Source organism: Syngnathus typhle, linkage group LG7 (genome assembly GCF_033458585.1).
Source record: "Syngnathus typhle isolate RoL2023-S1 ecotype Sweden linkage group LG7, RoL_Styp_1.0, whole genome shotgun sequence".
Taxonomy (NCBI): Eukaryota; Metazoa; Chordata; class Actinopteri; order Syngnathiformes; family Syngnathidae; genus Syngnathus; species Syngnathus typhle.
The window spans coordinates 18459034-18481620 of record NC_083744.1 but is presented as its reverse complement, the minus strand read 5'-3'; the positions used below and the strand labels follow the sequence as shown (position 1 = coordinate 18481620).

At 53.1% G+C, this 22587-nt stretch overlaps 4 protein-coding genes and 1 non-coding gene across 8 annotated transcripts; 4 read left to right on the top strand and 1 right to left on the bottom strand.

Moving 5' to 3' along the window:
- On the bottom strand, positions 1–5903 carry LOC133156620 (cadherin-related family member 5-like). Of its 2 annotated transcripts, XM_061282484.1 has the most exons (15): positions 5742–5903; positions 5227–5396; positions 5092–5145; positions 4640–4729; positions 4464–4553; positions 4294–4395; positions 4040–4225; positions 3867–3957; positions 3710–3807; positions 3375–3578; positions 3187–3297; positions 3055–3121; positions 2350–2625; positions 1651–1826; positions 1–894 (listed from the first exon to the last, which is right to left on the bottom strand). In XM_061282484.1, the coding sequence occupies exons 1-15, from the start codon at positions 5812–5814 to the stop codon at positions 382–384; spliced, it is 2301 nt and encodes a 766-aa protein (XP_061138468.1). In that variant the 5' UTR covers positions 5815–5903; the 3' UTR covers positions 1–381. The 2 variants fall into 2 exon arrangements, with proteins under 2 accessions (XP_061138468.1, XP_061138470.1); XM_061282486.1 differs by lacking the exon at positions 2350–2625 and having other exon boundaries at positions 5742–5902.
- Positions 5904–6389: 486 nt separating this feature from the next.
- Positions 6390–6463, top strand: trnan-guu (transfer RNA asparagine (anticodon GUU)). The gene has a single exon. It is a non-coding gene; the product is annotated as a tRNA-Asn (tRNA).
- LOC133157582 (serine/threonine-protein kinase pim-3-like) lies at positions 6426–10157 on the top strand. The gene is made up of 6 exons (XM_061284234.1): positions 6426–7351; positions 7509–7618; positions 8036–8086; positions 8581–8944; positions 9093–9269; positions 9375–10157. Exons 1-6 carry the CDS (start codon positions 7273–7275, stop codon positions 9542–9544), a joined length of 951 nt encoding a protein of 316 aa, XP_061140218.1. The 5' UTR covers positions 6426–7272; the 3' UTR covers positions 9545–10157.
- Positions 10158–10495: 338 nt separating this feature from the next.
- Positions 10496–13215, top strand: ftsj1 (FtsJ RNA 2'-O-methyltransferase 1). Of its 2 annotated transcripts, none has more exons than XM_061284233.1 (11): positions 10496–10598; positions 10990–11134; positions 11267–11336; positions 11495–11606; positions 11756–11834; positions 11906–11958; positions 12031–12084; positions 12195–12297; positions 12373–12456; positions 12675–12778; positions 12844–13215. In XM_061284233.1, exons 2-11 carry the CDS (start codon positions 11014–11016, stop codon positions 13027–13029), a joined length of 966 nt encoding a protein of 321 aa, XP_061140217.1. In that variant the 5' UTR covers positions 10496–10598; positions 10990–11013; the 3' UTR covers positions 13030–13215. The 2 variants fall into 2 exon arrangements, with proteins under 2 accessions (XP_061140217.1, XP_061140216.1); XM_061284232.1 differs by having other exon boundaries at positions 12025–12084.
- Positions 13216–13358: 143 nt separating this feature from the next.
- Positions 13359–21660, top strand: LOC133157578 (bromodomain-containing protein 1-like). 2 transcript variants are annotated; one of them, XM_061284228.1, is made up of 11 exons: positions 13359–13672; positions 14700–16077; positions 16155–16314; positions 16412–16540; positions 16801–16929; positions 16993–17305; positions 18175–18825; positions 18906–19026; positions 19261–19406; positions 20217–20380; positions 20484–21660. In XM_061284228.1, exons 2-11 carry the CDS (start codon positions 14711–14713, stop codon positions 20496–20498), a joined length of 3195 nt encoding a protein of 1064 aa, XP_061140212.1. In that variant the 5' UTR covers positions 13359–13672; positions 14700–14710; the 3' UTR covers positions 20499–21660. The 2 variants fall into 2 exon arrangements, with proteins under 2 accessions (XP_061140212.1, XP_061140213.1); XM_061284229.1 differs by lacking the exon at positions 16412–16540.
- Positions 21661–22587: the final 927 nt, after the last annotated feature.

Genomic DNA, 22587 nt, shown 5'->3' with positions numbered 1-22587 from the left:
TTTTCCAGGTCTCAAATACAAATCCTTCTGGAATGATTTCCATGTCAGTTTATACATAGCTGGAACCATGGTCTACACCTGGTGTTTATTTTCCATAATTTGTCAACAACAATCATTCCCGGCCGGTCCTTGGATAAATATGAGGGAACTTCTATTTACATGAGCTACAGTAGAAATGTGATCTTCGCCTCTCTAACAATGATTGTTGGTAGCCTCACGTGACGCAGCAAAACAAACAAGAACTTGATTACGCTATGCATTTTTGAACCCTATCATTCCACCTGGCAGCTCTTAAAAGGAGTCGACTGATTGCACTTTCAGGCGCGGTTCGTTCATTTGTTCTCGTACTGATAAATCATCAGCTTTTATTGCCTGCCCTCCTCAAAGTTCGACGTTCAGAACGTCGTCACCTTCCGAGCCCTCCTCCGGATCCTCCATCTTCACTCCCAGTCCGCTGTCCAAGTCGGTGTCGGCGAAGCCCACCTTTGGGGCTTTAGCGGGACGGTCGTCGTCGCCGCAGTCGTCGTCCTCGCTGTCGTCTTCCCTGCTGTCGGGGATGATGACCACTTCCTCCTTGGCGTCGGGGTCGATGTCCTCCTTGAACCAAACGGCCTTGTAGCCTTCCTCCTGGCGCCGTTCTTTGGTCAGAATGGGCTTCACCTCCCTCTCCTTGTCCGAGCTGGTCTGGCTGACGTTGTCGTCGCCCAGGAGGGTGCCCAGCGCTCTCACGCTGGACTCGATGGCCGAGTTGGCCGCCGCCACCGCCGGCCCCTCTTCCGACGCCGTGGCGTACGGAGCGCCGAAGCCCGCGCCGCCGTCGCTGTCGTCATCGTGCTGGAAAGCCTCGTTGGTATACTGGACGCCCTGCTTCTCACCCCCGAAGCCTTGGCCCAGCTGGAGAGACAAAACCATACGAGTCCACAAAACAGGCTGGCAAAATCCTTTTTCCCGCTGCCCATCGAAGCTGGCTCGGCCTCATCTTTAGTCTTTTTGCCGTTCTACGTAAGAACTAGGGGTGTAACGATTCATCGATACACATCGTGATGTATCGTGAATGAATCGCAGCAGGCTTTAAGATATCGGCAAATATCGTATCGTAGTTTTTTGTATCGATATGATATCGTATCGTGACAAAACCCGCCATTTACACCCCTAGTAAGAACCGCTTGAGGTGGGACGGATGGTGCCTAAAGAGTGGAAAGGCGGGACCAGGGAGCCAAGTTGAACGTCTGCACTTTGGAAATTGCACAAAGACATGACAATGCGCTTTGGTTGAAAGCTACCAACGGGACACCCTCCAAGGTCAAAGTCCAATTGGCAATTTCTCAGCTTCAGAGATAATGGCTACTAAATGTCAAGGATAACACGGCTTCTTTGGGAAAGCGAAAGCCAGGGTGTCGAGATGGCCACCCGGGATTCCGAGCGCAAAATCCCAAAAGCGCACACAACCTTTGTCCGGTTGTGTGTGTGAAAGGGAGGGGCTGACGGAGAACGCAAGGGTTCCTGGCTTCAGAGGCCCTTTCTGAGGCAGCCTAAGACTCCCACTCGCCTTGTATCTTGTGAAAGCTATCGACACAAATCGTAGGACAGACTTTGGAGCCAGCGGTAACACTCCCACACCCAACCCAAGTGAGGGAGGAGCACACTCACGGAGCTCCTGAAGACGCTGGCTTCGTGGATCTTCCTCCAGTCGGCTTTTCCTTTCTGGAGGCGGCAGACGAGGACTCCGATGATTACCACGCAGGCGAAGAGAAGTACGCCCAGAGTCGCCCCCAGCGCCGCCATGTCCCCTGCCTCAAAGCCACTCGGCGGGATAGGCACCTTCTCTGCAAGAGATCAACGTCGATACATTTGTTTTGGAGCAGCCAGGCAGCCAGGCAGCCAGGCAGCCAGGCAGCCAGGCAGCCAGGCAGCCAGGCAGCCAGGCAGCCAGGCAGCCAGGCAGCCAGGCTGCCAGGCCAATGACAGCTTGTCACGCAATAGTCAGGCACCAGCCAAACTCGCCCCTCATGGGTCACGCCCAGCAGACATGACTAGCGAGGGTCAAATGTAGAACTGAAGAAGCCTTTCGGGTTCAAGTTTAGAAATGTGGGTGGAAGCCGCAGTACATAGCGAAAACTCGCGTCCGGAGCTCAGATTCAACCCTCGGAACTGAAGCAAACCTGCTAGCGCCTAACTGAACCCATCTGTCCATCCATTTTGGGGAGGAAAGAGTGATCCAGTTCATGTAGCTGACTTATGGCAAAAGGCAGGCAAACTGGACTTGTTGCCGGTTCATTACAGGACAGGCATAGCCAGACTAGCATTCACAAACCGGATGGCCCCTAATGAGACAAAATCCATGACCACCTGTGTTGGGCTCCGCAGGGCTGGTGGGCCCGTCGGTACTCAGTGGCGTCACCGACGATTCTGTTGCCACCGTTACACTTTGGCTGGTGGGGATGACACCAGTCGAGGGAGTACCGGGATCGCTGGTGGACTTGATCGTTTCAGTGGTTCTGCCTCCAGTGGAAGTACCAGAATGGGTGGTGGGGTTGGTGGTGGACTCTGCTTCTTGAGCTGTGGTTGGGGGGGTGGTCACCGTGTCAGTAGTGCTGCTCAAAGGCAAAGCAGTAGTGGTGAGACCTGAGAGGAGAGCACAGGTGGACCTTAGAGGGGGCGTCATCGTCCTTCCAGAGTCACCATTCAAACGGTCTTGGTTCGTAAGAAGAAGATTCCTATTTGAACTTGGGTCTTCTTAGGGTCTTCTTCTTTTGGACAAGGTCTCATCTGCTACGGACTGATGATCCCGAGGCACCCCCGCGGCTAGAACGTCTACCCCTGAGTCTCTGATTGCTACTCTGGATTGTCCAGGGTGTTGCCCAATGTCAGCTGGCTTGGACTTCAGAATTGAGATTGCAGGCAAGATGAATGATGTTTTCAGGCCCAATTTAAATGTAACGACTTTTGAAGAACAGAAACAAATACGCCTGGTCCTAAAGAGGTCTGACTCGAGCCAAGCGGTGTGACCCGAGTGCTTCACCGCCGGTGCTTTGACATTTCTTTTCTCCTTACCTGATTTCACCTCCACCGAGAGCGACGCTATTGAATTCTCCCCGTTGGACGCGTCCTCCGCTTCCACCTGCAGGGTGAGGTCAGTTAAAGTTGACTTCAATGAGCAACTTAGCTTGGGTTGGCTCAACTCACCTGCAGAGATAAGGTAGCCTCCGGCAGGTCTTTGGTCATGAACAAGTAGCCGTTAATGATGGAGAAGTCGCCGCTTCCGATGACGCGATAGACAATGTGAGGGTTGATTCCCTGGGGAGGCGGGAACGAGAAGGTCAAGTCAACTCAGCAGATGCCGACTTGGAATGGAATCCAGGTGGCGCCTTTACCCCCACGCTGGCGTAATCCTCGTCCAAGGCGACGATTTGAAGCGGCTCGTCCTTGTTGGTCGGGTCTGTCGCCATGGCGCCCGCTGAAGAGATCACGCCCTGGTACTCGGCCCTCTGGAGTTTTGGTTTGTGGAGGCTCTTCACCCGAACAGTGAGCGTGAGGCTGGTGGTGGCAAACTGAGAACTACTCGGTGTCTGGGCGGCCTGCCAGAGAAGAACAAACCTCAGAAGGTCAAATCTTGTTTGCATCGGGTTATTGATTGAACATGTAGTACTAAAAAATGTCTTGCCAAAAGCTTGTGCGTGTGTGTGTGTGTGTCTGTGTTAGTCTTCACCAGAACTGTCAGACTGATGGTCCCCAACACGTCGATCGCCCTCAGCATTCTGACCTCGCCGGTGTTTGGGTTGATGTCAAACAGTCCTTCCTCGTTTCCTGGTACAGACAACAGCCATTTGAGTTCTTGGCCGTTTTAGGGCCAGGGTGTGGCTTACCGCTCAGGAAGGAGTAAACGATGGCCTCATTGATCCCGGTGTCGCCGTCAATGGCGTGAAGCGGACCCGGCTTCAGTGTCAAGGCTTCGGCCTGGTGCAGGGACGGGACATAAAAGCACTTCAAGATGCAAGTCGTAGCTTGGCGTGAAAAGGACGGAAGGCTCGTTAGTCACCTGCATTTGGTTAAGGTCCACGCTGCCGGTGTAGCCGGTGTTCTGGCAGACGACGACGCCGGCCACCACGTGTTTGATGCAGGGCAGGAACCAGGGCGGTCTGTTGTCCACGTCCACCACGTTGACTTGAATGGTGGCCGTGGCGGTGAAGGAGACCTCGGCATCGGAACCGGACAGCGGCGTGTCCTTGGAGAAACGAGAGAAATGACAATCTGGAAGAGGAGAAAAGCATCACGTGACGCATGATCTATCACCTGAGCTTGCAAGACCATTTGAACCGTTTGGACTTTGTCGTAGTCCAGGATGTTCTGGATTAGCAGTTGTGGGTTTTCGGGAGACGCCAGTCGAAAGTAATCCTGAAGAAATGCAAAATACACCGAGTTCATGCTGGGAACGGAGCTCATCGGCCAAAGGAGGAACGTACGGATGCTGATGTCAGCGTGTAGTAAAGCCTCGTGCCCTCGTCGGCGTCCTTGGCTGGAAATTGGCCCACGGCCGTCCCCAGGGCGAGCAACTGAGATGCCCAATGGTGGTTAGTTTGCAAACGGGAGCGACCGTTTGGCGGCCGGCCGGTCCACTCGAAGCGCTTCGCTTGCTTACCTCCTCCGTTGGGATCTGGTACGTCTTCATGTCAAACACTGGCGGGTTGTCGTTCACATTGAGCACTCTGACCACGATCACCAGCTCATACTGGGAAAGCAAACCGTCAGCGAGCATTTATAGCAGGGGTCTCAAAGTCTAGTCCTCGGGGGGGGGGGGGGGGGGGGCATTCCTACATGTTTTCCAAGTTTCCCTCGTTCAACACACCTGATTCAATGATCAGGCTCCTGCAGAACGTGAGGATGAACTGATCATTTGATTCCCCCCCCCCCCCCCCCCCCCCGAGGACTGGACTTCCAGACCCCTGATTTCTAGCACCGCTCGGAGAGGGCGGCTGGCCTTTTCAAGTCCGCTTGGAGCGGCCCATCCATCGTGCGCTCAGTTTGTTGGCGCTTTTCGTTTCGCTTCGAAGCAGTCCAGGCTAGTAAAGAACCTGCAGGTTGAACGCTCACCTCTTGCGCCGGGGGCCTTCTGCACGTCACCATGAGCGCATAACTTTTTATTTTCTGCAAGCAAAGGCAAAAAGTGAAGGCGATGCTCCGAGCGAGCGCTTGCTTATTTGCCGGCCGGCCGGCGGGCGGCCCCACCTCGTAGTCCAGAACGGCATTGGCCAGCAGCCTGTTCCCCTCCACAATGAAGGGCACGTCGGCAGCATTCGTCAACGAGGGCACCACCCCGTCGAGCACAGCGATGGTCTCCACTAGGTGGCCCACCGTGTTGTTCTCATGCACGTTGACCGTATCGGGAGCGCTACAAACTGAAAACGCCACACCAATCAACCGTCAAAACAAAGGGACTCGAGCATTATGTGACAAGACCCCAAGTGTCAGAAACCCCAATTCATGAAAAATCCCGAAAGTTGTAGCTTGAAATCATTTTAGCATGAAAAGAATACCTATGGTTTGTAAAAATAATAATAATAATCCCAACAATTTCACCCTTTTTTTCCCTGATGATTCTTTTTTTCCTCCCTCGAGTTGGATTTGATTGCAATCCATTTGTGTTATGACAAAGCGAGGAGCTTTCTTTTCTTTTTTTTTTTAGCCTACTGATGATAATGGCTTAATTGAGCGGTGTAGCATTCGATAGGACAATTACTCACGCTCCTGGGCCTGTGAGATGGTCAAAGAGGTGAGCAAAAGCACCGAAAAGAAGAAGTTCTTGCTGGCCTCCATGTCAGCTGCTTCCGTCCGTCTTCTTGCGCCGTCCGTCTGCTTATCTATCGGCCGCGATTTACGAGCTGCTTGGACTTTTGCCCGCTATAAACATTTTTGTTTGCGCAGTCGGATGAGAGTTTGTCACATCCGCAAGGTGTTGTTTTTTTTCTTTTCTGATTCGGTCGCCTGCGACAAAGATCAAATCTATTTGTTTATTCTCACATTTTTAAGTAAAACATGATTTAAAGCCAGTGGTGGCCTTCTCTGCTGGCCTAAAAATATCGGAATCACAGACTGATGTTATTGATATTTTGTCCATGAATACGTATGAATGTAATGATTTACATTCGCTGCTTCGCTGTTTCATAACGTTAATGTAGTGGTGAGTGTGCGAGCCCTTTCTTATTTGAACTAACTTTTCACTGTACGTGATAGTCACCTACAGTCAGCACATAAATAGTTGAGTTGAGTGACATAAAAGTTAAGTGACATAAGTAATATAGTTCCCAAAAAGCCGCACTGGCGCAATCCTTGCTATTGTGCATTTTGAGGTAACAGAATATATTTATGTTTGAGAGGCTCAAACGTTGCATGTCTCTGTGGCGCAATCGGTTAGCGCGTTCGGCTGTTAACCGAAAGGTTGGTGGTTCGAGCCCACCCAGGGACGTCTGCCTTTTTTTGTTTTTCCAAGTATAGAATAAAGTCGTCCCTTGTGTAAATCACTACTTATATAGTTTGAGAAATGCCGGTGATTCAAAACTCAACTTCATTTTTTTCTGTTCTGTTTGATAAAATGCAGTTTTTGTTTTCATCGGCTTCGCATGGCCAAATGTCTCTTCTGTGATTGATCAAACGTTGCCCCGCGACAGGAATGCTAACGTTCATAAGAAGATACGTATTGCCTTTGAATCACACCATCGTGTTAGTGCAGTGATTGGATTGTAATGTTTTGTACTGTTGTATTCTTGTTGTTGTTGTTGTTGTTGTTTTGAAACGTCCAGACGAACAGCGTTCCCGGTTTCCGGGATATCCCTGCGCTTACTTATCCTACTTTGTAAAATTAGTCCGCTTCGTCTTTCGTCAATTAAACGTTATACCCGTCCACCGTTAACGGGAAACACTTGTGAACTATATGCACGCCGTCATGAAAACGCCCGTGTGTGTGTCAAAGTATGTAAGAACGATCCACGTCTTTGACGTGCATGATGTGGCGGATGGATACTTGAGTTGAAAACCATGCATACATTTCAAACTCCTCAGCTCCACCAGAACGCCCCCACGCCCGCCCGCCGGCCGGCCACGCGGGTGAGACAAGCACGCTGGCATTAAAATGGCCGATGTTCCCAATCGTGGCGTTTTTCTTATATTTCGCCCGTGAGGGCGACCGAGGCTTCCGCCGCCGCCGCCGCCGCTCGGGAGTCGTTGGCCACACGTCTTGGGGATTTGGATAGTGCCATCCATAGCCGCAGAGCAATAATGCTGCTCACCAAACTGGGCTCAAGCTTGTCCTCCGCCGCGAGTAGCGTGGAGCTGCTGCCCATCAAAGCCCAACTAGGTAAACACCCTCTTCAAGCAACTTTCGAATTCTATTGCTTCTAACGTCCAATTTCAGCCGCCCTCGTGTTCAGTCACCTTAGCGTGTTTAGAACTGCTCACAATTGTTCGTTATCGCTTATGTATTTAACGATGTGATGTTGTTCTGTGTCTCTCAGTCCAAGAAGAAGTGCCTCCATTTGAGAAGGTGTACCGAGTGGATTCGCTTCTGGGCAGCGGGGGCTTCGGGACTGTCTACTCGGCCGTCCGCGTGGTGGACGGCGTGCCGGTAGGCGCTGCTTTTGTTTTGCTCTGTAGCACGTGGGAGGGGGGAAGCGGGGCGGCAGGACGGGCAGGAGGCCGGGCAGGAGGCGTTCAGCGAAACGACATCCGCTGCGGGGCATTTCAAAGAACATCTCGACGTGTCTTTGACGTGGACGTCGAGTGACATACTTGCAGTCGTGTTAAATTGAGCAACATTACATGAGTAACCGAGAACACAATCGCTATCGAATGAAGGAAGCAGAGTTGTAACTGGTGGACGTTTTCATTTGATTTTGAAGGCAACGTTTCCGGTACGCATTTTCACAAATAAGCAATATTTTGTCAATGTTTTTATTGATATATTTGAAATGTATTTTTTTGCTGTGCTAAAGCCGCGGTCCATTTGTGGTTTTAACATCTCTTTGTTGTTGTGTCAATGCAGGTAGCTGTGAAACATGTGTCCAGAGACAAAGTGACTGAGTGGGGCTCTTTGGTGAGTTGTTTGTTTGTTTGTTTGTTTGTTTGTTTGTTTGTTTGTTTGCTTGCTTGCTTGCTTGCTTGCTTGCTTGTTTGCTTGTTTGCTTGATTGTTTTTCAATTCAAATATGGGTGCCACGGTAAGTTCTAGTTTGCACGTCTGCCTCAAATGAAAGCTGAAATGAAAAGGAAAACTAAATATGAGCCGTTAAGTAGATCTTGGTCAATTCGACTAAATAGAATGAATAGTATATACCCAAATCTGACAATTAGATGAGGAAAAAAAGTAGAAAATAAGTCAATCGTGATGAAAAAATAAAGAATTATGCACAAGGAGGAAAAATGAGAAAATAATTTACAATATTGAAAATTGGAATAATTTCACTCGTGAATGAAACCTGACTGACTTGTGCAGTCATGGTAATCTCATGATTGTCATTGCCACGGCTGGAGTGAGCTTCTTTTTTTTTTTTCTGTAATTTGACCACCACTTCTATTCTCCCTTGGATAGTGTGGTAGCGTGGTTCCGCTGGAGATTGCGCTATTGAAGAAGGTGGGCGGGGCCTTCGACGGCGTAGCGCGCCTGCTGGACTGGCGGGAACACCCCGACGGCTGGCTGATGGTTTTGGAGCGCCCCGAGTTGGCCCAAGACCTCTTTGACTACATCACGGAGCGTGGCGCCTTGGATGAGGCGGTGGCGCGCGGCTTCTTCCGCCAGGTGCTAGAGGCGGTGCGCCACTGCTACGCGTGCGGCGTGGTCCACCGCGACATCAAGGATGAGAACCTGGTGGTGGACCTGCGCACCGGCCAGATCAAACTCATCGACTTTGGATCGGGGGCCCTGCTCAAAGAAGGAATTTACACAGACTTTGATGGTGAGTTTGAGCACTTTGAGAAAAGCGCAATCGAAATCCAATGCTGTTGCTGCCAATCCAAAGACCTCCAACTTTGTCAGCGTGCCAAACCGTTTTGAATCGGGCTCACTCGGCTTTCTGATGGATCCCGTGCCGATTGTGTGTTCAGGTACTCGCGTGTACAGTCCCCCGGAGTGGATCCGTCTCCGCCGCTACCACGGGCGCTCTGCCGCCGTGTGGTCTCTCGGGGTACTGCTGTACGACATGGTGTGCGGAGACATCCCTTTCGAGCACGACGACGACATCCTCAGTCGGCAACTACGCTTCGGCGTCGGCGTCTCCTCGGGTACCGGCGACCTTCGCGCTTCCTGTCGTACTGAGCAGCCAGAATTCCAACAAACTTTGAATTCCTGCTGGATGGTACCTCACCGTTCCTCTTATCTTGTGACAGATTGCCGGCAGCTGATCGGCTGGTGCCTCAGCCTGGAGCCGTGCGCGCGTCCAACCCTGGAGCAGATCCTCCTGCACCCGTGGGTGACCTGCGATAGTAGCAATGAGAAGGACGAAGAGGAAGCCAAAGGAGGCGCCGCGTTCCATGCAGCATCTCAGGAAAGCGTCTGATCAAAAATGAAGAGGCAGGCGCTGGTCTTCTCAGGTTGTTTTTTTGTTTTGTTTTTTCTTCACGTTGTAGCAATCATCAGTTCCTCGTGCACAGTCAATGCAATGATACGCTTGGATACATTTGATATATATTTGCTATTCGTGCGAGTATATTTTCTATACATTTATTTATAGAGAACATTCCATGTTATTTATACACTACATTTTTCAAAATGTTTTTTTTCATTTTGTTTTACTCTTGCCATGTTTTTTTTTTGGGGGGGGGGTGTTTTTAATCATTTTACTACTGAAGCATATTTCTGCATATTAAGGGATGAATTGTTACAACACTTTAAAGGGTGGGGGGGTCAAGTGAAAAACGGTGTTTCCAATAATATGTTCTATACGGCCATTATGTCATCGTCAATTGACAGCAAATGGCCGCCCTCTGGGAGGGAAAAAACGATTGGCTTGTTCTGCTCCATTCATATTGCACAATGGCAATATTAATCTGAATGCCGTTGCACCACAAGGAGCCGTATAGAACGGTGTAAAGGACATCTTTGACTGGACTTCCGCTCAAATTTCTTGTTTTGGTGTGATAATGCATCAAATAAATATGCTTCCACAAGTATTTTCTTGCACATTTTTTCTTGATGAAACCTTTTATATCAACAGTAACTATGTTTAATTTCTGGCCAGAGTAGTGATTGGAACCGAGAACCGCAGGCCTGAGGCAGATGTGCTAACCACTAGGAGTGAGCCAGATTACTCATTGAATGAACCAAAAGTTGGTATTCAGTATGACAAAAAAGAAAAAGTACAAGGAAACTCTTGTATTACATTTGCTTTAAGTAAAGGCAAAAGATGATTCGAAAATGTGTTCAATCTATTTGATTTGGATTTCAGTTGAATCATTCTAATTTCGTCCAGGAATTCTCACTATTGTTTTATTTGAAGTGCTTATTTGAGTTGGGCGTTTGAGTGGCGACGTTGTCTTTTTGAACAGGCGCTTGGGGACAGCTTCCAAGGGGGTCCTACCGGCCGGCTAGCAAACGGAATCACCTTTTCTGCCGTAAGCTTAGCATCACAATTTCAGCAAAAATACGTCGTTCATAGTCAAAATCATGCGCCAGATTAGTAAAAATGAATTATTCGTGTCTATAACGACTTTACGTTTCGAGCATTCATGTTAATCGCTAATGGGTTTCAACCAAACAAATCTCTAGTGTGCACATGGCACTAAAACTGACGTTGAAAAGCAATTGAAACGATGTACTTAGGAGATTTAAAAACGGTGAATGGACTCAAAACAAAATCCATACGACATGCCTTTACATCGGCTATCCCTAACGAGTCGAATGTCAGCCGTTTGCGCACGAACACAACCCTTTTGGAAAGACGAGTTTGTTTGTATGGTCGGTTGTCTAACATGATGATGATGATGATAATATTGTCCGGCAAAGGAGGCTGGTCGGAGGCTGGTCGGGATGGGGCGCTCGTCCAAAGACAAACGGGACATTTACTACCGTCTGGCCAAAGAGGAAGGCTGGCGAGCGAGGAGCGCCTTCAAACTGCTGCAGCTCGACGAGGAGTTCAACCTGTTCACCGGTTAGTGACCGACTACAAATCTCTGGAGGGCAACAGTACATGAAGGAGCCACAATGATACATCTAACCACCGTATTTGGAAAATGAGCATTGTTTTGCCTTGCTTGTGCCTTTTTGTTTGCCGCGACGTCAGGTGTGAACCGGGCCGTGGATCTCTGTGCGGCTCCTGGCAGCTGGAGTCAAGTGCTTAGCCGCAAACTCAGGTAGACAAACTTGGCGCGCAACATCTGTTCAACAAGAGTGAGGGCTGCTCTTTGATCCAAAATAAATAAAGGGATTTCTCAAGTCCAGCGCCATCGGATCAAGGACGCTGACCAGCCTCAAATTTGTCTGGATTTGAAACAAGTCTATTGTTGTTTAGATATCACGGGGAAAAGTCTGAGGGTGGTGAAGATGTGAAGATTGTGGCGGTGGACCTGCAGGCTATGGCTCCTTTGCCAGGAGTCACGCAGATTCAAGGAGATATCACCAAGGTGAGAACCAAGTTGAATTACCAAAACAAAGTCCATACCAGGTTCTTCTAGCATCCATTTATGGAAGCGGCCAAAGATGATCTGATGAAAGCACACAATGCACAGGCTAACGAAACTAATGCGCATCACGTGACGTCCTCTCGTCTCAGGTGCCGACGGCCGAGGAGATCGTCCGCCACTTTGAGGGCCGCCCGGCCGACTTGGTGGTGTGCGACGGCGCTCCTGATGGTCAGAGTCTCGGGCGCCGCACCCACCCGCCAGATGCGCGTCCCTCACGTGCTGTTGTTTTGTCGCCATAGTAACGGGCCTCCATGACGTGGACGAGTACATTCAGGCCCAGCTGCTCCTGGCTGTGAGTTGCCACGGTTGCTCTTACACAAGGACGGCAGTCGTTTCAACTGTTGTGTTTTTTTTGGAGCTTCAGGCGCTGAACATCACCACCCACGTTCTTAAACCAGGAGGAACGTTTGTGGCGAAGGTTGGTTCTTGTTCTACTGTTAAAACTCAATGTCTGTTGCTGTGCGTAAATGCCACACGTGTCTTTCCTTTCTTGTGTATTCCCCCCCCCCCCCACCCCGCCCTCGTCAGATCTTCCGAGGCAAAGACGTGACGCTGTTGTACTCGCAGCTCAAGATCTTTTTCAGCGGCGTGACGTGCGCCAAGCCTCGCAGCAGCCGCAACTCCAGCATAGGTCCGTTGCCGCCTTTCTCAGCACCTTCAGTTCTCTCTGGCTCTCGTTTCACGTGTTCTGTCTGCTGGCGTGCAGAAGCCTTTGTGGTGTGTCAGAACTACTGTCCTCCAGAAGGTTACGTGCCCAACATGTCCAACCCTCTGCTGGATCACTCCTATGGTAACGCCAGATGAATCATTTATAACGATGAAGTCGAGTTTGTTTTTCACAATCGGATTAGCGTATTATAACGTTGACTGTTTTGCGTTCCAGAAATGTGCCGTGTTTTTTGTGCAATTGCGCAACAAGTTGTGATGAGAAATGTGATCATTTCCTATGGCGCATTGGTTCTGAAACATTGGTTCACAGAAGCCTGGTTTTCTTTCTTTTTTAATCAGATGTAGACTTCAACCAGTTAGAAGGTCCAAACCGCATCATTGTTCCCTTCCTGGCGTGCGGAGACCTTAGCGCCTTTGATTCCGACAGAACCTACCCTCTGCAGGTGAACTTGATGAAAGATGCTCAGTTAATGCCCTTCAAATCTGACTTGGCTCGAATTTCCTGCAGCTGGACGCCAGCAAGGCGTACCAGTACACGCCCCCGACCCAGCCGCCCATCAGTCCCCCTTACCAGCAGGCCTGCCACCTCCGCAAGAACAACCTGCTCTCCAAGGAGGAGCCTCCTCCCGCACCCGGGCCGCAACAGAGCCGAGCCGAGACCGGGCGCAGGCCGACTGATCCGGCTGAGTTTTAGTAGCATCGATGGCACCAGCTCATGTTTGAAATAGTTTTTATTGAGGGCTTTGCTTTATACGTCCAATGTTTGTCTGTGTGCCCTGACCACTGACTTGCGAGTGTGGCTGCCCAAAACCTCTTATTTGGAGTTCAGGAAAATGAGGCGAAGGATATTAAAAAGTGTTTAGCACTTATTTTAATAAGACCACAGTGGAAACAAGAAACATTTTTAGAAATTTCGATTTTATTTTGTAAGGCTTGGTTCACAACCTTTTAAATGCTGTATGGTTGAAAAGCTTCGACTCGACCACTTCCTGGTTTGGCTACGTGTGACGTCATGACGCAGAGGACTGGCAGCCGCATTGTTGTTGGGGGAAGAGACGCGAAGCAGCAGAGCAGAGCAGCAGCGCAGCTCGGCCCGAGCACCGCAACCATCTCGCGCCAGCACAGCCACCCAATTTGCTGGCGCCGTCGAATTCCTTGCGGCCCGGGCCTTGTGTCGCTCTGGATACTCGGCGGGCGGATCTGCTCGTTGGGTTGGGCAGCGAGCGCCGGCTGGATGCGGATTTAACCTAAGCGCCGCTGGGGCTCCGCAGGCCGCGCCGCCGACGCCATTGCTACTAGTCCTGCTCTCCTAAAGCGGAATTCCCCATCAAATTCAGGTGAGGTTACCCTCGGTACAACCTTTTCATGTCCCCTAGTCTATCAGCAAGCCCGGGTGGTCGTCAGACATAAATGTTGACAGCAGGGAGGATGTGACAACTTTTCTTATTTTTTTTAAATCCCCCCGTGGGTTTTTCTTGTTGTGTTAGTCGCCATATTGACCCCCCCCTCTCCCCTCTGTTCCTTTTGAGCAGGCTAACCGCGGCTAGCGACCTGGACCGAGCGTTATCCGAGACACGGTGGGGGCTTTTGGCCCTACTAAACATTAAAACAAAATTTCCCAGGTGGTGGGACTGTTGCGTTCTAAGACAAAACGGCGTCTTGGCCGAGCGAGCGGGCATTAACCGCGTTTGCTAACAGTTTCTTGTCCACATTCGGTCAGAGGGAGCGAGCCGGCGGAGGCAAGCTGGGGTCGCTGCGGAGGAGCGGAGCATCCCTCTTTCTTTCGTTGTTTTTTTCTTTCTTTCTGTCGAATTGTGGCGGCCAAGCTGTATCTGAAGTACACTGTTTAGTTATGTGACTTAGTTGTGACAAACTCAAGTGAGGCGAGACGGAAGGAACCATGTGACTGACCCAGTGAACTTGTAATCATCTTACTCGTGCACGAGCCCAGCTCCGCTTGTTTGTTGTGCTGCCACCTCATTCGGTGGGGAGAGAGGAAAGACTATGTGATCACTTGGAAGTTCATACATTTGTGCTCAAATAAAACACTGAGATCTGACAATATTGAGAGCATGTAGTAGAAATGTTACTATTCACTCGTCCGTTTTCCTGTGCTCACTAGACTCGCATAAAACATCACATTGAGGAACCAACCAAAAGGAGACGCTTGCTTGTACTCTTCTCCAAATAAGAAAAACAAACATTGTATAAGATTGTACCGTCGTGCGGACGGCCAAGTTTACCTGTCAGCGAAGCTTCGATTTTTACCCCTGCCTAAAACGTACCCCGGCGGCTTAGCTGCGTTTTCACAAGTGGCGATGAGCAAACCCACAATCAGCGGTTTTCCACTCTTTGATTTGGCAGCGTGTGGCGGCATGAAGAAGAAAGCCCGGCACCAGCGCCCGGCGGCGGCGCCCAAGCGCGGCTCATCGCCCATCAAGCCGTCGCCCAACCGGGAGACGCTGACCTACGCGCAGGCCCAGCGGATGGTGGAGCTGGAGGTGGACGGCCGCGTGCACCGGCTGAGCATCTACGAAAAGCTGGACGTGGTCGGCGACGAGGACCCCACGGCGCAGGAGATCCTGGAGTGCAACAGCAACAAGGAGAACCACGAGAAGCCCCGACAGGTCCCGGTGCGCTCGGCGCGCCTTCAAAACAGCCAGCGCAAGAAAAACGCCGCTCTGGCGGCACCGCCACGCGGGGGCACCATCCCCGCCGCCCCGCCGGAGCCCCGAGTGAGGACGGTGGAGTACAACCTGCCCGTGGTGCCCAAGAGGCCGGCGGCGTATTACACCTATGCCGAGCGGACGGCGGAGGAGCTGGACGAGGAGGTGGAGTACGACATGGACGAGGAGGACTACGCCTGGCTGGAGCTGCTCAACGAGAAGCGCAAGAGCGACGGCATCGGCCAGGTGTCCAGCAACCTCTTTGAGTTCCTCATGGACCGCTTCGAGAAGGAGTGGTACGCCGCCGCGCTGGGCCGCTGCGAGCCGCCGCGCTCGCTGGTGGACGAGGACGCCGTGTGCTGCGTGTGCATGGACGGCGACGGCGCCGACAGCAACGTCATCCTCTTCTGCGACGCCTGCGACATCGCCGTGCACCAGGAGTGCTACGGCGTGCCCTACGTGCCCGAGGGCCGCTGGCTGTGCCGCCACTGCTTGCAGCGCCCGGCGCGGCCCGCCGACTGCGTCTTCTGCCCCAACCGGGGCGGCGCCCTAAAGAGGACGGACGACGGGCGCTGGGGACACGTGGCCTGCGCCCTGTGGGTGCCCGAGGTGGGCTTCTCGGACACGGTCTTCGTGGAGCCCATTGACGGCGTGCGCAACATCCCGCCCGCCCGCTGGAAGCTCACCTGCTACCTGTGCAAGGAGAAGGGGGCGGGCGCCTGCATCCAGTGCGACCGGGTCAACTGCTACGCCGCCTTCCACGTCAGCTGCGCCCAGAAGGCCGGCCTCTTCATGAAGATGGAGCCCGTCGGGGAGGAGACGGCGCCGGGCGTCAAGAAGACGGCCTACTGCCGCAGCCACACGCCCGACGGCTGCGACCGCCGTCCGCTCAACGTCTACGAGGAGCCGCACCCCGAGAACGGCGCCGTTCGCCACAAGCGCGGCGAACGGCGCGGCAGGGCCCGCGCCAAGGCCTGGTGCAAGAAGCGCAGCAAGCGGCCCGAGCCTCCGGCCCGGCCCCGGCCGGAACCCCGAGGCGGCGTCGCCGACCCCGGGCCCAGCATCACCTCCTCCAGGTTGGCTGGCTGGCGCGTTGCCGCTCGCGGGTGGATCGAAAGAGCCTGCTCGGATTAACGTCTCTGGCCTCTTTCAGCCTGGACACCATCCTGCACCAGGTGGCCGTGCAGAGGAAGCGTCCCTTTGTGGAGCGCGTCCTGAGCTACTGGGTGCTCAAGAGGCGGTCCAGGAACAACGTGCCGCTCATCCGCCGCCTGCAGGCCAACCCCAGCCAGGCGCCCAAGTCCACGTCGGCGGTAAGCGACCAGCCGCGTTTGAGCCTGCCTGTGGCGCGTGGACCCGCCGTTATATTTGGGGTGGTGGTGGTGGTGGTGGTGGTGGTGGTCGCTTCAGGAACGCACGGAGAGCAACCGGGCCCTGAAGGAGCAGCTGAAGGAGTGGCATCGACTCCGACACGACCTGGAGCGAGCGCGTCTGCTGCTGGAGCTGATCAGGAAGAGGGAGAAACTCAAGAGGGAGGAGGTAGGCGGAGCTACCAGCAGCCACATGCCTCGGCGTCAATAAGGCCGAGAGGAGACGTTGACAGCTGCAGCCTTTGACAATCTTTCTTTTCTTTTATTATCTTTCCATACAGCCAACACTTTATGCTTGCAGTTTTTGTGTGTTCTTGCTCTTTCTCTCTCTCTCTCTCTCTCTCTCTCTCTCTCTCTCTCTCTCTCACTCTCTCTCACTGCAAACCAAAGCAGGTCTTTTCACGCGTGGGCATTTCTTCTGCTCGCCAGGTGAAGCTGCAGCAGTCGGCGCTGGAGGTCCAGCTGACGCCCTTCAACATCCTGCTGAGGGCTGTGCTCAGTCAGCTGCAGCAGAAGGACCACTACAATGTCTTTGCTCAGCCCGTCAGCACCAAGGAGGTCAGGTTGATTTATTTTTGTGTTTCTCCTCCGAAACCAATGGTATTCCTCCCCGCGTCGCAGGTCCCGGACTACTTGGACCACATCAAGCAGCCCATGGACTTCTCCACCATGAGGACTCGGATAGACGCTCACTCGTACCGCAGCCTGGACCAGTTTGAGGCTGACTTTGACCTGATCATTGCCAACTGCATGAAGTACAACGCCAAGGAGACCTTCTTCTACAAGGCGGCCCAGAGGATGCAGGACCTGGGCGGCGCCATCCTGCGCCGCGCCCGCAAGGAGGCCGACCGCATCGGCTTCGACTTCTCCAGCGGGTTGCTGCTGCCCGAGGCCCCCAAAGCGGAGACGCCGCCGCCCTTCGCCTGGGAGGACGGTGAGTCGCTTCTCGGGAACCTCCGAGTGAGCGAGCGAGCGCCGCGCTAATGTCGGCGTCCTAAAGCTCCGAGCGCACGTGAGACGAGTCGGGCTTTGGAAGACCGCCGTAGTTTGGTCTACCGCCGTATAAGATTCAAAAGGGTCCTTCTACAGGGCTTCATCGCAAAACCCCGGGCCAAAATCCAGGCCTCTACAAAGAAGGCTTAATTTGAGATGGAAACGTCTCTACACACCTAGCCTCTGGAATATCCGCAGGGTGGGACGACAACCCGCCCACTTCTTTTTCTCTCTCTCTCTGTCGCCCAAAGAGCAACATGTTGCGAGTGGGAAGCACTTGGGAAAGCGAAAGGCAAAGTCGGGCCAAAAATGAGTCCAATCACGGCATTCTCATTTGAGCAATAGTGGCGGCGGCCATTTTGCCACGCGCTGGCCACAGAAAATGACATTTCGGGTCCCGAGCGACGGCGCTGCGATGGCTCGGGACCTGGCTGGCGACCGACCGTTGTGTCCTTTTCTGTCCGCGGCGAGTGGCAAAATGGCCTGGCCCCCTCAGATGGCCTGGCCCCCTCAGATGGCCTGGCCCCCTCAGATGGCCTCGCCCCCTCAGATGGCCTCGCCCCCTCAGATGGCCTCTTTCATTTCAAGGTCCACAAACCAAACGACCAGTCGGTCCGCACACAACTAAGACCATTTTTGGCTCGACTTCCCCTTTGAGCGGATAGTCGTTCCGATTCAAGAGCGGTGCTTTGCCCCCATCCTAAGCCTTTTTGAGGGCTGTGGCAAATCGGCACTGGCGACAGCAGAGCCGCTGCGCCACCGCAGTCGGTAAACGTGCTGGAAAATGACGGTGCCTTTCCTGTCGCCCAGTGGACCGCCTGCTGAGCCCCTCGTACCGCCGCCTGACGCCGCTGGAGGATCAGCTGAAGGAGCTGCTGCAGAAGCTGGACCTGAGCGCGGCCATGAAGAGCAGTCAGTCTCGCAGCAAGAGGCTCAAGCTGCTCAAGAAGACCATCACGGACGTTCGGAGCGAGATGAGCCTCGAGAAGCCGGCACCGCCGCCGCCACCTGAGCTTGCGGAATCTCCCCACGCTCCCGACTCGAAGGCCTCCGCTCCTTCGACGCTCGAGGCGTCGACGCCGTCGGAAGTGCCGCCTGACCCGGGGCCGCCCTCCCCGAACCCGGCGGAGCCCGCCGCCGCGGCGGAACCGGCTGACGTCACTCGCACCTCATCTACCTCAGCGCCCTGCCACGAGCTCAACGTGGACCTCGGCGACGGCGAGGAAGCCGCGCCGCGGACCGACGGCCTCTCGCGCAGGTCCAAGAGCGTCAGTCCGCAGAAGCCCCCCAGAGACGACGGACAGGAGGCGTCGGCCGTCCCCTCGCCAGCGGGCGCCAAGACCTTCCTGTCGGTGGTTATCCCCCGGCTAGAGACGCTCCTGCTGCCCAAAAAGCGGCCGCGAAGCAGCAGCGTCGACGGCGAGGAAGACGGCCAGTCGCCCGTCAAGCGTCTGGGCACGGGTAAAGAAAGTCTCTCGCGTCGGCATCGGCCGGACGCCCGTGAGCAGTCAAAGCGTTGACAAGTCGGTTGCTCTCCGCAGGGTTGGCCAACGGTTTTGTGGAGGAGGAGGAGGAAACCTCGGCGCCGCCGCGATTGCTGGAGCCTCGACGTCGCTGCGCCTCCGAGTCCAGCGTCTCCTCGGGAGTCCCGCCGGGTGCCAGGTGAGGGCGCCGTGGGCCTGGTTGTTTGCCCGCTCTCGCTGAAGTGCCCAAAATGAGCTGGAGTGGAAATGTGACATTTTGTGTCAATTTGTGTAGCCCTAAATGACAATCAGTCTCAAAGGGCTTCACGTAGACCAACAATTGACAATTATTCTCAAAGCATCCCCTGATCTTCAGCTCCCAAAGCTTAGTTGGCGGGATTGCTGTGTTGACACTTATCCCCCCCCCTTTCAGCTCAGAGGTGGTCTTCAAAAGTGCCAAAGGGCAACCGACGGCAGGCGCGCCGGCTCCGCGCAAGCCGGCGGACGACGACGACGAAAGCGCTCCCGCGTCTTGCGGCGACAACGGAGAGCTCAGCCACGCCGTCAAGGCGTCGTCAGGTGACTGCGCCGCTCGCTCTTTTTTTCCGCCGCTTGCGCTTGCTTGGCTGGACAAACGGCAGCTCAAATTGGGACATTCCCAAGGCTCCCCTCAGACGCACGCCGCGAACACAAAGTGTTTGACTTGCCTTCAAACTAGTTGATGTCAAATAATAAAGTGGCCGTGACGCTTGGCTTGACCGGAATTGTGTCCATCTGCTCTGCATGTTTACGTGCCGGCAAAGTGACGGCGGCTGCGGCGGGGGGGGGCGGCTGCTGCGGCGGCGGGAGGGCGGCTACTGCTGCGGCGGCGGGAGGGCGGCTGCTGCGGCGGCGGGAGGGCGGCTGCTGCGGCGGCGGGAGGGCACCTCGCGCGTCAACATTTTCGCCTGCTTCTTTGATATTAGAGACGACGACGGCAATGATTGCATGCCAAACGTCCTAAAAGCTCTCGTGGAAAAGAAATGGTCCTGGCCGGCCGGGTTCGATCCCAAACGTTTCCATCCTCACGCTCAACATCCCATTTGAGTGCATAATTGACCTGTGTTGTTCCCGTAGAGGCGTGGAAGCCCTCGGCCGCCTTCCCCTTTGTTGCGGAGCCTCTTAAGCTAGTTTGGGCTAAATGTAGCGGATATCCCTTCTATCCCGCCCTGGTGAGTGACTTGCCGAGCCAGCCGCCACGCCTCATCAGCCATCAGCCCCTCCCCCACCCTCCGTGCCATCGTGCCTGCTTGTGATTGGTGGTCGCCGGTTTGCATGCTCGCCGCTCCGGACGAGGGCGCCCTCCTTCCTCGCCGACCCGCTCACCTTTCGGCGCGTTCTCCGCCGCAGATCATGGAGCCGCCGGCGCGGAGGGCGAGGCGGCGCCGGCGCAAAGGGGCGGGGGCGGAGCTGCCCCGCCCGCCGCGGGACGTGCTCCGAGCCGGCGAGCGGATGCAGTTCAGGTCCGCAGAGAAACTCTTCCTCGTCCACTTCTTCGACAGCAGGCGCAGCTGGTGAGAAGCAAAATGTTCGAGCGAGCGAGCGAGCCGTGATTCCCCCCCCCCCCCCAAAAAGTCGTTTGGCTTGAAGGTGTCAAACACGGTGCCGCCCCTCCAGGCAATGGCTTCCTAGATCCAAGATGTCTCCGTTCGGCATGGACCACACTCTGGACCGCGTCAAGCTGCTGGAGTCTCGCCGCTCTCACCTGCACAAGTCGGTGCAACGAGCCTTCGAGCGGGCCATGAAGCACCTCCACCAGCACCGCTGTGGCGGCACCAACACTCAACACTGACGTCCACCCACGTCTGCCTTTGGCGTCGCCCTCTCCTGCTTTGGGGAGCTTCCCGGCGCCTGGAAGGCCGGCCGGCCTCCTCGCGCACAAACCCGTACTGTAGCCGGCGGCGGCCATCTTGTCCGGCCGGCCCCGAGACCTATGCAACGTCGACACTTTGCTGACGGGAGGATGAATGTGCCCACGAGACTGACCACCTCACATCTGCTGCAACTATCTTACTGCCACGAAGACCGTGTGTGTGCGTGTGCGTGCGTGTTTGCCATTGTGTGCGTGTGTGCGCGCGTGTCAGCCTCCTGTAAATCGAGGTCCTGACCCGACACTAATTTATTCCCATCCTCTCGTCATCAGATATCTTGAGGCGACAAGGGCCGCCGCCATCTTGTGGTGCTATTCATACATTCATTCATTCATACTTCATCAGTTGAACTTTTTTTAAGTTATTGCCTACTCAAGCTTTGACGACTTTGGCATCAGTTGTTTTTGTTTTTTATGATAAAGTATGTTTTTACACGACTACTCGTTTGTACATATTTCTATCAAATCTATAGACATGCTCATTGTTTGAAGTGGCGCAAAATCAAGTTTGACTTTTCTTTGAATAATGAGCCTTAGTGTGTGTGTTTATGTTTTGGAACTACAGGGGCAAGCAGAATGTGCCTGCACTTATTTATTGTAAAGCAGATCTTATATAAATGTTTATGAATGACTTTCTAGATTATAGTGAGCCGATAGTGGGGGGGAGGGGGGTACCATAGTGGTGCCGGGCGAGCTCGCTTTTGTTTGGACAGGGTCGAGTCGGCGCCAGGTGGCGCCACTTCCTGCTTTCTTCTCTTGTGCGTGCGTCACCTGTGTTGTGCGTGTAAATAGTTTTGGTACTTTAGCTCTGGGAATCAAAGAAAAAAAGTCCTAGCCAACGGAAGTCGAAAACAGCCAACACTGTGGCTTTGTTTTTTATTTTATTTTATACTAAAACACTGACCAATTAAAATCTGCATTGAATCACTGTGTCTATTGAAGTGTTTGTATTTTATTACGGCTTTTCTTTCTTTCTTTCTTATTTATGGCTTCGTTGGTTTCCTTTCAACTGCAACGCATTTGGAGGAGGTTGGATGATTCGACAGCCTACGGCGCCCCAGACGTGACAAAAGACATGATAGTAACTTGTAGCTTTTCACGTCGTCATAGCGCTCCTGTTTGCCCTCTAAGGTTAATATGATCTTGGAACGACGACAACGTAGGTTTCGTTTGACCCTTGACTCGAAGGGGATCCACCGAAAGAAGGAGACAAAGTCAACAAGTCTCCATTGCCACCTGATTATCAAGGCAATTGAAATGTGAGGACAACAGTTCTCAGACGTCAACTGCGTAAGTGATTAATGTTCTTTTTCAGACAATGTATTTTAATGCTCTAAAAGCTTTGACGCCATAATTCAAAACTGACATTATTTCTCTGTATTTTGAAATAGTCACATGACTATGTTATTTTTAAATATTGATTTACTACAATCGTATTTCAGGCACGGATTCCGTAGTGACACCAAATAAACATGTCAAATCGTGAACGAACCTGTAAAATAAAAGCGTTGTACCCTTAAAACCAAAATCATTTCAAATGTTCAGTACCTGTAATGAAGAAAAGTTTCTTTTTTATTTTATTTATCACATTTTGCCACTTACTACATTTTTAAAATGAATTTAATGACATTTGAAATGTTGCTACCTCTTATAGAATGATTGCATTCTATTTTCGATTGCTTTTGTTTGTGCATGGGCATGTGTGTTAATGAATTGGCAGTGAAGAATCCCTGCCTGCGCTTCTTTCCATCCTTTCTTTCCCCTCTCAAGATGGTCGTGCTGATGGCCAGCCAGCAGCAGCCTAATGAAGCAATCAGGAAGCTCCTCGGCGAGCTAATGAATTCGCTGACA

Coding starts and splice junctions, on each gene's coding strand:
- LOC133156620 (XM_061282484.1), bottom strand. CDS start 5,814: ATGGAGGCCAGCAAGAACTTCTTCTTTTCGGTGCTTTTGCTCACCTCT. Junction 3,579..3,709: donor CCATCAGTCTGACAGTTCTG/GTGAAGACTAAC, acceptor CTTCTCTGGCAG/GCCGCCCAGACACCGAGTAG. Junction 3,298..3,374: donor AGGATTACGCCAGCGTGGGG/GTAAAGGCGCCA, acceptor CCGCCTCCCCAG/GGAATCAACCCTCACATTGT.
- LOC133157582 (XM_061284234.1), top strand. CDS start 7,273: ATGCTGCTCACCAAACTGGGCTCAAGCTTGTCCTCCGCCGCGAGTAGC. Junction 7,619..8,035: donor GCGTGGTGGACGGCGTGCCG/GTAGGCGCTGCT, acceptor GTGTCAATGCAG/GTAGCTGTGAAACATGTGTC. Junction 9,270..9,374: donor CGGCGTCGGCGTCTCCTCGG/GTACCGGCGACC, acceptor ATCTTGTGACAG/ATTGCCGGCAGCTGATCGGC.
- ftsj1 (XM_061284232.1), top strand. CDS start 11,014: ATGGGGCGCTCGTCCAAAGACAAACGGGACATTTACTACCGTCTGGCC. Junction 11,835..11,905: donor GTGCGACGGCGCTCCTGATG/GTCAGAGTCTCG, acceptor TTGTCGCCATAG/TAACGGGCCTCCATGACGTG. Junction 11,959..12,024: donor AGGCCCAGCTGCTCCTGGCT/GTGAGTTGCCAC, acceptor TTTTTTTTGGAG/CTTCAGGCGCTGAACATCAC.
- LOC133157578 (XM_061284228.1), top strand. CDS start 14,711: ATGAAGAAGAAAGCCCGGCACCAGCGCCCGGCGGCGGCGCCCAAGCGC. Junction 16,078..16,154: donor CCCAGCATCACCTCCTCCAG/GTTGGCTGGCTG, acceptor GGCCTCTTTCAG/CCTGGACACCATCCTGCACC. Junction 17,306..18,174: donor GCCCTTCGCCTGGGAGGACG/GTGAGTCGCTTC, acceptor CCTGTCGCCCAG/TGGACCGCCTGCTGAGCCCC.